Raw genomic sequence first — 15,336 nt, forward strand, 5'->3', positions numbered from 1 at the left:
TTCCCAGGCCCAGCTGACACACCTGTAACACCTGCTGCACCTGAGGTTCAGGGGTCACTGAGGAAGAGGAATGAGTGGAAGATGCAGAGGAACAAGAGGTTTGCTATGAGATTGAGTCTCCTAGCAATGTATCTACACCCGTGATGTTTCACCAATATGGCTGCCCAAAAACCACCTGGACAAGGACAAAAACATGGACACCCAATATGGAAGGCGAAAGCTCAAGGCCCCAGCCTTGGGCAAAAAACGATGGGCAACTAAGAAATGCTCAGAGTTGGAGACATAGCCTTCCTCAACTGGTTATCCAATACCAAATGCCTGGGCCTAAAAATATACATGCAAGGAACATTATACCAACTGAGCTGTGTGTGTGTGTGTGTGTGTGCATAACAATTAAAGAAAAAGAGGCCAGGAATTCAAGAGAGCGCAAGATAAGGAAAATACATAGGAAGACTTGTAGGGAGGGAAGAAAAGGAAAAATGGTGTTTTAATTAAAAAAAAAAAAAAGAAGTACCTTCATTGGTCAACTCAAAAACTACCCTAGGTGCCCTTGATTTGTTTCTTATATCTTGAAACAAGCAACTTGATCAAGGTTTCTATTTACTGAATTTCTTTTTTCTTTTTTCTCAGAAATCTCTATCTATATAAAGGTGTAGTACCTTGACATATCTATCTTACATATGACATGACAGTGTCAGAGAAGGCAAGTTAGTTATCATAGAATAAATAGATTTGGGATATTAATTTCTTCTGTCTTACTTACTCTATTTTACCAAAACTTAAGAAAAATTATTCAAAGATATCATTTCCTGTAGGAAATACTTGACATTTATTTTTATGAGTGATAGCAATTTGAAAGAAACAGATGGCTGACTAGAAAATTTACTACAAATGAAATTGAATTCATTCATTATAAACCAGATTGCATGATGCTATTCAAAGCTTTACATTTCACTTGGAAAGAAAACTAATTATTCAGATTGCTTTTTACAAATTAGTCTTCTGGCCTATTTCTTTACAAAATGAGACTAGATTAAAACATATTTGTTCTGACTTAGTTATATCTGAGCTTGAAACTTTCATATCTGGCCTTCTATACATACTTTGAACCTAAGTAAATTTTTGAATTAAGATTATACATTTTGAATCTGGGCAGCTTCATGCCTATAATACCAGCATTTGGAGGCAGAGGCAAGTGGATCTTTCTAAATTCGAGGCCAGCCTGGTCTACAAAGTGGGTCCAGGACAGCCAAGGCTACCCAGAGAAACCCTGTCTCAAATAAAAGAGGTTATAAACTTTGAGAATAATAATTTTAGAGGGACATGGATTACCATCATGCCAAACTCTGTATTTGAACATATACTCCCTGACAATTCTAATAATTTAAAGGAATTTTCACATTACCTAATACTGTCATTTCTCCAGCACTTCTATTTTATCCCTGCAAAGGTAAAAATAAAATTCCCTTTCATGTTATTCTGAATTCTGCAAAATTTGTGTCCTTATTGGGTGCACAGAGTGCTGGGACTCAGCTCTGGTCAGGTAAAACTGTTGAGAATGACTACAGTGCAGTCCAGTGGTTTTACAAGCTTGGCCAGAACTCCAGGGCTGACTAGTGCGAAGGCAGACGGCGCAAGAAAGGGTTTCAGTGTGGTTGCTTGGCTTAGCAGCCGAATGAGGCAAGTACAGAGCCCATCATGCAAGCATCCAGCACGTGGTCAACCGACTGGATGAAGCAGAGTTGGAAAGGAGGGGCCCTAGTGGAGTCAAATGGGAAAAGGATGGAAATAGAGCCCTACGCCTAAGATGGAAGACACTGAACCTCAAACCTTTATGTTTTTCCCATCTGTTAGACCAGAACAGAGACCAGAAGGCACTGAGGAGAGTATTTATGGGTGCATGTCCAGAGACCTAGGTGATGAGCTAGAAAAACAGACAACTGAAATGTGCTAAGGTCGGCATTTCCCATGACCTTTCATGAGCTTACCAATGACCAGTCCCAAGTCATTCCAGACACCCTTACATTTTCCTTCATGGTTAAGACTATGCTGCTATTTATTTGTTTGTTTGTTTTTAGAAATATAAACGACTTTATTTATATCTTAGTCTGTTCACAGAGTATCTCATTATGTATGTAAAGTATTTCAAAATCTGAAATCCAAGAGTACTTTCAGTTACAATTATTTCAAATACGGGATAATTAACTTGTACCTGGAAGTAAATCCATTTCTTGACTTGCTTTCAGAGGCAATTCAGCATTTTGGGAAATGGACTCTGACTAACACCGACTTGTTTAAAGTTTATTGGGCCCAAGGTTTTTGTTTTGTTTTGTTTTGTTTGTTTTGTTTTTTGTTTTTGTCCACATATGTTTATTTTTAAATGTTCATTACTACAAGTCATGGGTCTGGTTTGAGGCCTACAGTATCTTTACCAGATCCTCACTGGGACTGCTGTCAGATATCCTGTTGTTGCCGTGTGTCAAGGAGATTCTTAATCTGCAGGTCCAGCCCCTTCATGTGTTTCAGCAGGTCATACATGGGGTAGATGTTGGGGTGAGGTCGACTCAGAGCCCTGGATCAGGTCCCACTGCCTTGTCCTCAGGGTAGGGCCCACTCTCCCGCTCCCATGTCATCAGGGCAGGGCCAGCTGCTATCATGGCAGGGTCAGCTCTCCTGCTCCCATGTCCTCAGGGCAGGGCCCACTCTCCCGCTCCCATGTCATCACGGCAGGGCCGGCTCACCCACTCCTGTGTCCTCAGTGCAGGGCCAGCTCTCCAGCTCCCATGTTCCGAGGGCTGGCTCACTTGCTCCCAAGTCCTCAGGGATAGCTCTCCTGGTCCTGTGTCCTCAGGGTCAGCTCTCCTGCTCCCACATCCTCATGCCCAGCTCTCCTGCTTCCATTCAATTCACCAGATTGTTGCTGGCCATCAAGGCCTGGATGGCCTCCTACTCCTGTGGGTACTGGATCTTGTAGGCCATCAAGCAGGTGGCAAGTGGAGGCCCCTCAAAGTCCTCACTGAGTTGCTTACAGAAACCATTGATGTTGGCCCAGCTCAGCTTCTTGTCCAGGGGAACTTGTGGCTCTGTTGATTAGCACCTCCCAAGTCTCAGCTCCATCATGTGCTCCATCCACCATAGGCCCCGCCCCGGTGCTGCCCTGCAGGATCCAGCTCTCGGCACTGAGCATGGCCTTGGCCTATGAGAGGAGGTCCATGAGGCCTGTGGTGTGGGCGGTGCAGTCCTCACTCTGGCTCAACTCCAACAGCACCTGCTCATCGAATGCTATCTCCTTGGTCATCGGCCTGCAACCCAAAAAGCAGTGGCAGTGGCAGCAGTTGTGGCCTAGGATCTCTGGGAGCTCACCAGAGTGTGGTCCCATGGTCTTGTGGCGGGAGGGCATGGACAATCCATATGGCAGGATTTCCTCCTTTTTGGGAAACACCAGCACTACGTTTTGGAGCTCTCAGTATGCTCCTTTGATGGCTGTGCAGTCACTGCTGTTCCAAGGATCACAGTGTGTGATTGACACCATCTTGGATGATGTCGGCTTGGGTATTTCTAATACAACGTGCTAAGCGTTTCCTTTCAATCAGGCTGCTCTTTGGGGTGAACATTTCTGGGTAGCTCTGGAACACAATCATCTTCCTCAGAACACATTGAGGACCTCATCTGTCCCTACGTTGCCCTTTATTTTGGTGATTAGGTAAACTGTACTGGGCTTGCCTACCTTACACAGTGTGTTCCCAAGACCCTCACTTTTAGGTCATGCTAAGCCAGTGCCCAGAACCAGACATGTAGCTAGTCACTGAGGTCTCTCTGCTTTAAGGACCCCATTCCAAATGGAAGGAGCTTCTCCCCTCAGGAACTGAAATGGAAGGCAGAGAGCTAATGGGTCACTAGGACTGGAGAGTGACAGCAAGTCACTGTTTTGAGGCATGCCCAGCTGAAAGTACGTATGAGAGACCGGAAGTCAGTGTTTGGAGAGCCTACTGAAGACTCAGCTGTCGGGGACGTCTGCTTTAGCTGTGCTGAAATCCTGGCCCTGGGGCTCGACAGCTCCTTCCCACAGACTTCTTCAAGTGCCTTGAGGTAATCCTTTAGTGCAACAAAATGATCCCTGGTCTACAAAATACGTATTAACTAGAAATGGTTTTTATCTTTATGCTGTAGTACCCGCTCTGCCCCTGCCCCATGTGACTCATTATGTAGCTCTAATTGTGCTTGACCGCCTGATTCTCCCACCTCAGCTCCCCGCCAGCAAGCGAGCTGATATCTGAAGTGTGTCCACCATATCCATCTTCCTTGAGTTCCTTCTGATCCTCCGGGCATCCACCTTCCTAGAGCTGGAACTACAGGCACGCCCGCCCGCACTTAAGCTTTATGTTGTGGGTATCAAACCTAGGGCCTCGTGTAGGCAGGCAAGAATTCTACCAGCTGAGCTCCATCTCCAGCCTCTTTGGACTTTGAAAGCTGGCCCCCAAATGGATTTTTCTCCTGTGGGAGGGTGCATTGTGGGGATAAAGACCCAAAGTCATCTCCCTCCCTGCTCCCGTGGCTGGGCTTCTCTGATCCTTTGCCAAACGTGCGAACGTGTTTACACACACTGAAGACTTGGCAGTCTCCACTTTGTACCACCGGCATCTATGTTTCCTGCCCTCTGCTCTAAGGCTCCTAGATGTCAAGGCTGAGCTTTGTGAGCCATTAATCTCTATTACCCAATAAAGCACTTAGATGTAACCTGCCTTCTCTCTGGAGAAAGAATGTTAGCCCATCCTTTCTATGTTGACCTGGAACGGGAAGTTTCTAATATAGCATCGCTGAGACGTTTCCTCCCTTCTCCTTTAATGAACAGTAACACACTGGAGAGCTCTTGAGTGTACTTTGACAACATCCTCCCTCCATTTCCAGGCATCCCAGCAACAGGCAGGCCTGAATCAGCTGGCATTTGATAAACACTGCTCTTCTCTGCGAGCTTCTTCCACAGCAGGCAGGCTTTTCTTTTGTACTGCTGTATTATCTTACTAAGACATCATAATGCTCTACAATTACTTATTTCCTTTGAGGCTGACCCCTTTTGATTATGTGCATTGAGTACAGACTATACGTACTGTAATAAGGCCTCCCTTTGGGGTCTCTTATGAGAGACCAAAGTAAATTAATTTCAATTAAGTACATGCAAGAAACACTGTTTAGTAAACAGCAGGTCAACAGATACTACTGCTACAATTATTAATAAAGGCTGTGGTCTCATACAGAACTTTCTCTTGAGAATCTCTGTAGGCGGTAGGTATGCTATTCAAAGAGAAAATGCAAGAGACGACATTGAGGACTTGGAACAAAAGAACAAGGTCATTTCCTGACACTGGCTTAGGTGCTCATGAAGAAAACCAAGCACAAAGCTGGTACTGCACACACACACACACACACACACACACACACACACACACACACACACACACACAGAGGAGTAAGAGTAGGGATATGAGAGCACACACGTGCACAGCTGCTTGCTAGGACTCAACACAGGTTGATGAAATCAAAGAACACACAATAAGTAACCTGTCTATTCACAATACCTAAACCCCGGCAGACACTGGCTCACCGTGCTTCAAGGTCGCTGCCATCAAATACTTTAGCACTGTAGACGTGGCTTTAAGACCTCACGGGCTGAATCAACAGTGTTCACTGCATTGCAACCAATTTGGAATTCAGTACTCAAAGACCCAAGCTGCCCCTGAATGTTCTCTAAAGACAGCCTGATGACCTCATTTATGCCCATGACATGATCACAAACCAGGCAATGGGAATTATAACCGCGCTGAAGATCAACCTGTTTTCTGTTCCCATCAAAGCAAAGGGTCACAGTGGCCGCACAGCAAGACTTAACAACAAGGTGTTTGATACACAACTTTTCTTCCCCATGGGTAACTCTTCTATCTCTTAAGCAATTTCGCATTACCACCATCCTTACTCCTTCGAGTTCCACCCTGACTATGTCACTTGTGAAAAGCTGTCTGCGGATTTCTCACAGGAGACTATGAACTCCAAAAGTGACACTTCAAAATGGTCAGAATCATGCTGTCTAGATTAGTCTAGGCTTGAATTACAGGAAATTGCTCATGTCTCTAACTAGTCAGGCTCTGTAATGTGTGGGACACTGAAGCATCACTATGGAAACCAGGTCTAGCAGGAGGCCCTGCCAGTGACTCAGCAGGTGGCACTCTCTTAATGACAGTAGCATACAATGCTCTGACAAGACAGCAGGCAAGCACACCACAGTGGTTTCGCTGTTACATAGCAAATGAACTGACAGTTAATTTTGCAATTCTACAACCAGCTTTTAGATCAGCCAACGTAAGAGTAGTTAAAAAAAAAAAAAAAGGCAGAGAAAGCTGAGTCAGGCAGTGAAAAGGAAAGAAAAACACAACTACAATGTTTACTATTAAACCAGAGCCAGAACTTTTATTTACAGAGTTCCCAAATCAAAAGCAGCAAATAATTATATATCAAGCTTGGTAGGAAGGCAAAACATTATTTCACAACTGCCACTACGTGCTTCTTCCTCTCTGACACAACTGGCACAGATCCAGGCTTGCTATGTTTACGACGATTCATTTCCCTAGAAATAAACAAAACATATAAAATATGAGCAAGTACATAAGAAATCATCTCAGCCAAAAGAAAAAAGAACCATAAAGCATTTTCTTTCACTAGAACTACTGAAAAAAGAATCTCCAACTTTTATTACTTAATTGCTTTGTATTTATTAATGATGAGTACCTAAGGCCACACCAACCGGAAAGCACCTGATTGTGTCTGACCTTGGAAGCTCAGCGGGGTGAAAACTTGCTAGTACCTGGCGGGAGGCTCCTGGGAATCCTTAGTGCTGTAGGCTTTTAGGCCAGGTGGGGCTTTAGCCCCAGCACTCAGAAGGCAGAGACAGGGAGATGTGTGAGTTGGAGGCCAGGCTGGTGGGTTCTAGACCTACCAGGCTATCACACTGCAGACCGTCTCAAGAAAAAGAAACAGACAAACAAGCAAAACCACTCAAGCCAGCATCCTTTACTAAGCATAAAAACACAGCACAGTTAGTTACTAAGAAATAGAAATATGACCAAATCCCCCCATGGATCCAAAGAGCACAACAGTGAGCTACGCAGTCGAATAAAAACCACCCCCCAAAGCTCTAGCAGTGACGTCAGCACTGCATTAGCCCACGGCCCCAGGGCTCCAGAGACTGCACTCCACAGATGGGGTGCTGGCTGGGCAAGTTCTGCTTTGGGTTGAAAATGCTAGCTCTCCAGCTGTGCAGAAGGTTGAGCCAGGAGGATCCCGAGCCCAGGAGCTCAAAGGCAGCTTAGGAATCACAGTGAGACACTTACCTCAAGAAACAAGGCAAGACAGCAGATGTCAAATTATAATACAACATATTACAACTTTTCAGAGAAATGATTGCTAAATATGGGTTTTACAACTCTTTGCAGTCCAGGCTGCAGGATGCAGAGTACTGGGATTGCAGGTGTAAGCCAATATGCCCAGCTTCTTTAAATTCACTTAGAAAATACACAGTATTTCATAAGTACAGCTACAGTTGAACTGATTTTTTTGTTTTGTTTTTGTTTTTTGTTTATTGAGACAGGCTTTCTCTGTGTATCCCTGGTTGTCCTGGAACTCTCGCTGTAGACCATGCTGGCCTCAAACTCACAGACATCTGCCTGCCTCTGCCTCCCAAGTGCTGAGACTGAAGGAGTGCTCTACCACGCCCGGCTGGAACTGACTTTTAAGAGCATTGTGTGTCTGTAATTTTAGCACTGGAGAGATGAATTCAGGAGAACCCCGGAACTCACTCACCAACCAGTCCAGCAAGTAGGTGATGTCCAGGATCAGTGGGAGACTGTTCCCAAACAGGAAGATGGACGGTGCTACAGCAGAACACCTGACACTAGCCTCAATACATGTGCACGCTCACTCACACTCATGCATACACAACACACACAAGAGAGAAGCGATGCTTTTAAATGGAACATTTCATAAATTTGTGCACCATCCTTGTGTAGGGGCTATGCAAATGTCCCCTGTAGCTGCTGCCCAAACAAGCACAACAAATACATTTTAAACATCATTTTAAAGTTTTAAATGTGAGTTACTCTCTCCATTTCTTCTTTCATCCATGCTGGCAACTAAACCAGGGTCTTATGCTCCAGGCACTTACTCTACAACTGTACCGTTTCTCCACCTGAGAAGTGTTTTTCACTTTGATAACTCACTTTCTTCATTTGTACTTTAAAGAGACACAGTCTCAAAAGTAACTAATGCAAATTCTCATGTTCTTAGATGGAGTTTTGGGGAAAGCGGGGAAAGCCCAGAGAATCACTCACAGCATGCCTACCATACATTTGCACACAGACCACGCCTCTATAAGAAAGGCTCTGTTTGATTGTGACGGTGGTGGAGATGAGAGGGGGGACAGCTGAGAGCACTAAGGCAAGGGTCAAATGTGTCAGCACATACTTTCGGCGACGAGCTTCCTTCATGACGCGCTGCTCCTGGATCTGGCTGTAGATAGACTTCGGTAGATGCCGATGGCGAGCAATCCGTTTTACGTGCGGATGGTATTGAAATTTTTCCTTTAACTTCTGGTTATAATCAATTGCTGCTTTTTCTCGTGATGTAAGCTAAAAACAAAGTGTACTTCAGTATCTCAAATTCTTTAGTTTCTTGAGTATAAAAATCTAGAATGCACCCTTTCCCCCTTGTCCCCAAAGTTCAACTTTTACCACACACACACACACAAAGTCACCGTGAGCTGCTGGGGCCAGGCTGGTGCGCCTCACAGAGGTGGAGCCTGCTAAGCATAGAGTACAGAAAAGGCATCCACAGCAAGCAACCAATTTAGGTTTTGGTAATAGTCTAACTACATGAAAAAAAAAAGTATTAACTGCATAAGTAGGCTTTAACAATGTTAGGAATAAGAGAAAAACACCAGAACAATTAGTGATGATGACTGTAATGCCCAATGATAACCGAACATAACACAGAATTACCTTCCCTTACTGCTTGCTGCGGCTTGATTCTTCCTACCAGGGCTAAGCAGAAAACACTTCAAACCTAACGCTCCCTTCTCTTTCTCATAAGCATGCTGCACGTTCCACACAGGAGTGCAGCATTTAGAAAGTATCCACAAAAAATCACCATTACACAGTATCTACAAGCCAGACACAGCTGTACCGTCATGGACTCTACTTTACAGTTAGATTTTCAGGTCTGGTATCAGATGACCTCTCAGGGAGGTGCAGCCTTGACAGCGCCAGTCACTAGTGCTCTAACAACGGCAGAGGAGTTCATCAGACTCCACAGCTCAGCTCTACATCATCTCTCCCTCCAACCAAAGAGACAAAGAATAAGGAAAGCCCCATAGTGCCAATCCCAACTGATAAAACCCTCTGGAAGTGCACTTGTGTATGTGGGGGCTCAAGGCCACACCGGGTCTCTCTCCATTGCTCTCCACCGTATTTCTTGAGACAAGCACTAACTCTGAACCGGGAACTTGTCAGCTCAACTAGCTGGCCAGCCACTCTGGCCGGGGAGCCCCAGGGATACTCTTGTCTCCTTTATGACACTGCAAGTACTGGCTTGCTGCCATGCCCGGTTTTTTAAAAACACTAAAGCAAAATAGAAGAAGAGAAGAAAAAATAAAATAAGAGAGGAGAGCAGAGGAGAGCAGAGAAGAAGACAGGAGAGAGGATGGGAAGGGAGAGGAGGGGAGGGGAGGGGAGAGGAGGGGAGGGAAAGGGAGGAAAGGGGAAGGGAGGGAAGGGGGAGGAGAGGGGAGGGTTCTGGGGATAAAACTCAGGTCCTCAGGCTTGCTTTATAGCACTTGATGAACTGAGCCATCTCCCCAGCCTTGAAGGTGTCTTTGGTAGGAAAAAGCACCAGTGTACCTTTGTTTCTTATGTTGCTAACTTTCCATCACAGTGGTGTTAACCTGATCAATTAAGTACTTCAAAAAGCTCTTTACAATGACATTCAACAAAGTCGCAACCTTGTTTTGTAGCAATGAAAGAAAAATGGGTCTTACCACACCCAATTTTTCAGAAGCATTAGCTTTCCAGAGACGGATGTTCATTTCATCAGATCCACACATAATGTACTTGCTGTCAGAAGTCCATTTTACACAAATAACATGTTGCATTCGTTTTGTATGATATACTTCCCTGTAGAAAAGGAATTACGTTAATACCGTCGGGGTGTTAGAACAAATTTTCTTTAACCATTCTTGTGTCCTGAGGAAGTATAAACGAAACACTCAATTTCACTTCATTGTATTCTCATTGAACGTTAACTAATATGATTCTATTCTAAGTACTTGGGAATTAAAACAAACAAACAGATGCCCTGAGAAAAATTATAATTTAATATAATTTCAATTCTAAAATAATTTTGGAAGCTTAAGAAATACCTGCTTCTTCTTTTTGCTTCTTTTATTTATTTATTTTTAGTTTGTTTGTTTGAGATAGGGTGTGTAGCACTGGCTTAACTCACTCTGTAGACCAGGCTAGTCTTGAATTCAAAGATCAGCCTGCCTTTGCCTTCCGAGTTCAGGGATTACAGGAGTGTTCCAGCACTCCTGGCTTGAAACCACTTGCTTATTTATTTATTAATTTATTTATTTTGGTTTTTCGAGACAGGGTTTCTTTTGCCTTGGCTGTCCTGGACAGGCTTTGTAGACCAGGCTGACCTCAAACTCATAGCCTGCCTCTGCCTCCCAAGTGCTGGGATTAAAGGCATGCACCACCACACCTGGCATTCTTTTTTTTTTAACATTAAAAAAGTTTTTTTACATATGCATTTATATTATTACTCATATATACAATAAACTATCTATAGCAAGAAGAACTATGACACAATCAGGAATTATATAAATGTTATACTCGTAGTCTTTTGGCTGTCTGTATTTGACAGCCTTGAAGAAAACATCTTTCCTATTTATTCATCCTTAGTGTAGTTTGGGTCAACAGCCACTCTCCCCTCAATGGCATTTTACTGGGGAAAATAACCCGAATGCAATGGCCCACAAAGAGTCCACCCTGGCACGCTGAACCAGCTCCTTTCTTGGGCACACTGTTTTTAAAACCTAACTCAAGAGAGAGTTTATTTACATGTGTGAAAATACAGGGAGGGCTGCAAAAGTGTCTGATAAGCTGAGGTAAGAATCGTTTAATAAATCGTGATGTCGAGTTGTACCTATTTGGAAATGCTGTAAAACATGCTAAGTGAATTCACAGGAGATACTATATTGGGAAGTGTTAAGAAGAGTACTTCAAACAAGTAAAAGGTCAAAGAAATTAAGATGAGACTTCTTAATTCCAAATATGGAAAAAATGAGTCAAAATGGAGACCGTATGACAGAAAGGAAACAATTCCAACAAATTATTCACAGTAAAATAAAGACCACAGAGACAACCAAATGAAGTAACTCATTTATAGACCATATCTCTAAAGTGCACTCACAAACTAGCCTTGCTCACTGCTTCTACAATGTGTATTAAACATTAAAATTGCAAGAACTTTATTTTTAAAGAGGAATTATGGTTATTAAAACAAAGCTAGGATGGGAGAGACCTTTTCTTCTTTTCAATGTCCTGCTTTTTGTATGCTGATCTCTTACCATCTCTTAATTTCTTAAAAGCCATCTGCTCCCCCACCCCCAAGCCCAACTTTTCATAAGGTAGCATGAGTTTATGTCTGGACATTCAATTAAGCTTCAGTAACCATCAAAAATAATTTGTTCAATTAAATTAGTCAAATCTATGGCTAGGCATTTAAGAACTCAAAATTCTTCTTAGTGGTGAGCTACACAGTTCTTAACATCTCTTTTGCAATATGCAAGATGTATTAAGTTCACTAACAGTTGTATCAGGAGACACTTAAAAATGTGACTCTAAATTTTCTCATGTGAATGCTATTGATTTTCTTTGTTTGCTTAGCAAATATTGAGTGAAATCCACTAGAAACATATTTCCAGATATTGTTTTCACTGAAGTTGAGAAACATGTAGGTCGAAGTGCTGCCAAGCTGATAAACTGAGCAACAGTGGACTGAACCCCACAAGCTACCCCGACCTGTACCGCACACCACAGCAGGTGCACAAGCACGCATGTACACAAGAAAGAGACAAGCATTTCCTGATTGAAGGCCATCACAATCTACAGACCCCACCCCAATGTGCTGGGGCTGGGGAGATGGCTTGTCTAGCAGGCATGAAGCCCTAGGTTTGCTCCCCAGCACGGCATGAGTCCTCGCACGTTGGGAGTGGAGGCAGAATCAGGATTTCAAAGCCATCTTTGGTTGTATAGAAAGTTTAAGCCAGTCTGGAATACAAACAACTCTTAAAACAAAACTAAACCTAAAAACTAAAAACTGAACCCCAACCACTGCAAAGTCTTTTGAGGGGAAACACTTAAAGACACTCAAGGTGCTGTCTAAGCTGGTTGCAGGCTCTGCAGGGACAGAGGGGAAGAGCAGAGCCGGGGAGGGGAACTACAAGTGGCTCAAGTGACGCGGGAGGGAGTGACATGCACATCTAAACACAACAGCAAGTAACTCCCAAGACTGTACGTCCAAATGACACCAGGACCAAATCCTCCAGCCATGGAGCATAAGAATTCCTTCCTACAATTCTGGAACAAGCTGGGCTTTGTAGTTAGATCTGTAGTCAGTAGCTTGTGTGGCTCTGGACTAACTTGTCCTGACCCTAGCTGCTGGGCTTCTGAGCTGTTCCTATGCACCCCAAGTCATTACCCTCTTTGACGTGTTCTGTCTAGTCTTGGCTTACACATGTCTTAGTGATGCTGTCGCCTTTAGAAGGCTGGGTGCCAAACAGATGATGGAGGCTTTGATTCTTCACACGTCTACAAGTGTGAGAACCTTGCAGGAGACTGAAAAAAGTGTGGGGAATACCAAGGTCATTCCAAGAGCCACATAAGAACCAACACCAGCAGTTACCCAGCAGAACGGGCAGTGATAACTGAAACCATCAGGACACACACATTAGGAGGCATCTGCCTCAATCACATCTGTCAGCGTCAGTCATCTGCTGCTAATTAGTGATAGAAGACGTGAGAGTCAGTGTAGCTTCCTCAGATCAGAGCAAAGACAGATGCAACTATGGAAGTTAAGCCCTGAGAAGTCTAGGTAGGCAGACTGGCTAAGGTCGAAGGGTGGCTGTGAGGAAGGTCTCCTAGTAGCTACCGATATTCAGCTGGGATGGGAGAAAGGCAAGTCTCACCACAGTGAGACCCCCAAGGAGTTGCTCATCCTCTGGGAGGGCAGATGCTGGGGGGACAGCAGCAGAGCTCTGAGATTAAGGAGCTCTTAAACTCTATGCCCCTATACCCTGCTGCTTCTCCTAGTCCTGACACTGACTGCCTCACCGAGTCAGGAAGAAACAAGATACACCTTGGAAAGCAAGCATGGCTCCTCCAGAAGGCCCAGAGCCTCCTTAGCTACAGCAGCGAGGCTGGTTTATTATTAGAAATAACGACCTGAATTCTCACTATTGCACTATCATGGTGTGATATCTTCCTCCTGTAGGAACCACACCACCAAGTGAACATTCCGCAGCGTTCTTAAAAAGATGTGGAAGGTTCCAGAAAGATGCATCTCCTGAAAGCTAGGAAATGGCGCCAGCATCTCCACTGTGCTGACTCTGGCTGGCTTAGCACCTCGCATCCTCCCCACACGGGTCTCATCTTCTTCTTCCCACACGTGCGTTCTCCTTCTATTTCCCACCACCTACAATGACTCCCCGCTGTCTCTCACCAGCACTTTCCCTCCTGAACTTCAAGCTTGTCAAGTAAGCCTAGGTCACTCAACCAAGAAAGGGTACACGCACGTGCGCCTATGCGCCTGTGCCTATGAGTATATTTGTTTACATTATTTTCTTCTTATATTTTAACATGTATATAAGTAGCTCTGGGTCTGGCCATTACTAAAATGACTCGTGGTTTTTAACTGGCTTAATCAGCATGGTCGTCAATACCTCTCATGTGGATCACTTCATAAGTAGTGACGAAACTAGAAAGAGGGAATTGAGCTTAACAATTTAAACTGCTTCTCTTCTAATTTGTGTCTGGTCAAGTGAGTTGAATTTGAATGTGTAAAAAACAATACCAGGGAGGATTATTTATTGTTTTCAAAACTACTTTCAGGAAAAGAAGAATCACTTGAGTTCTTCACCATCAAACTACATTTTTATTATTAACTCTATAGAAATAATCTCCCAGTCAATAAAACCAACCACTTGAGTTGCCCCAGCTCGATGCAGTGGAAGTCTATATTCCATGACACAATACCTGGGTGTTAGCCCTACCATATACACATAACATGATTATCAAGACTAAATAAATATCACACACACACAAAGTGGCTAGCCGGTGGCACATACCTGCTTCGGCTTTTGTCCACAGGAAAGATCCTAATAGATTTATCGAAGCTCGCCGACACAAACTCCTTCCCCGTGGGAGAGTAGTCCACATCAAGCACGGCAGACACATGATCCATGTGCACCATCACAGGCGTGTCCAGTGCACGCATATCAAAAGTGTACAAGCTGTAAAACAATGTTAAATATGTGATTCAATTTTCTACAAAGAAGCCATCTGTAGTACTAAAAGACATAGTAAAAATAAGAACAGCAGCTAAACACTGAACCTCATTAACAAGCACGCCAGTTCTGAATATAGGTACGGTGCAGAGACAAACACCAACACATCTCATTGCTTTGTGGGTACAGGCACACCCCTGAGCCTGGCAGACTTGGGTACAATTCCCAGAACCCACACAGTAGGAGGACCAGCTCCCACAGGTGGCCCTTCTCACCTCCACGGAAGCAGTATGGGTTGTGCGCGCGCACGCGTGCATGCGCGCACACACACACCCACAACCCCCCCCCCCACACTAAACAACAACCATGGAAGGGGCCAGAGAGCTGGCCTGCCCTGTGAGGACAGAAGTTGGCTGCTTGCATTCTGGAAGAAGGCCCTTAGGAGATCCTGATTTTGCTGGCAATTCCCAACCTAGGAAAAAATAATTCTCTTCGCTTAAATTATTCAACCTATGGCAATTTGTTAGTTGTCTGGACTAAGATAATGACAGAAGATGGTTGCAAGACATTTGATCACGCTGTGAACCCTGAGACCGTGTTGTTTACTGGAAAAACCTGCTTCTAACTGCAGTGTGACTCAGCCCTCACACACACACACACACACACACACACACCTTTAATCCAAGAGCTTTCTGCTTATTGTAAGTAGGATTGAATAAAGTTAACCACAG

General features: G+C 44.1%; 1 protein-coding gene across 1 annotated transcript in view; it reads right to left on the bottom strand.

The window, feature by feature from the left end:
• Positions 1–6,435: 6,435 nt before the first annotated feature.
• Positions 6,436–15,336, bottom strand: part of DCAF13 (DDB1 and CUL4 associated factor 13) — a 30,636-nt gene continuing 21,735 nt past the window's right edge. Inside the window, exons 8-11 of the mRNA XM_084751024.1 lie at positions 14,447–14,611; positions 10,079–10,214; positions 8,512–8,675; positions 6,436–6,619 (exon numbers count right to left, since the gene is read on the bottom strand). Coding sequence (XP_084607150.1) covers positions 6,532–6,619; positions 8,512–8,675; positions 10,079–10,214; positions 14,447–14,611 — 553 coding nt within the window. The 3' untranslated portion in view covers positions 6,436–6,531. The remainder of the gene's footprint in view (positions 6,620–8,511; positions 8,676–10,078; positions 10,215–14,446; positions 14,612–15,336) is intronic.

The sequence above is a fragment of the Acomys minous genome (genome assembly GCF_964271855.1).
Source record: "Acomys minous genome assembly, chromosome: 12".
NCBI lineage: Eukaryota > Metazoa > Chordata > Mammalia > Rodentia > Muridae > Acomys > Acomys minous.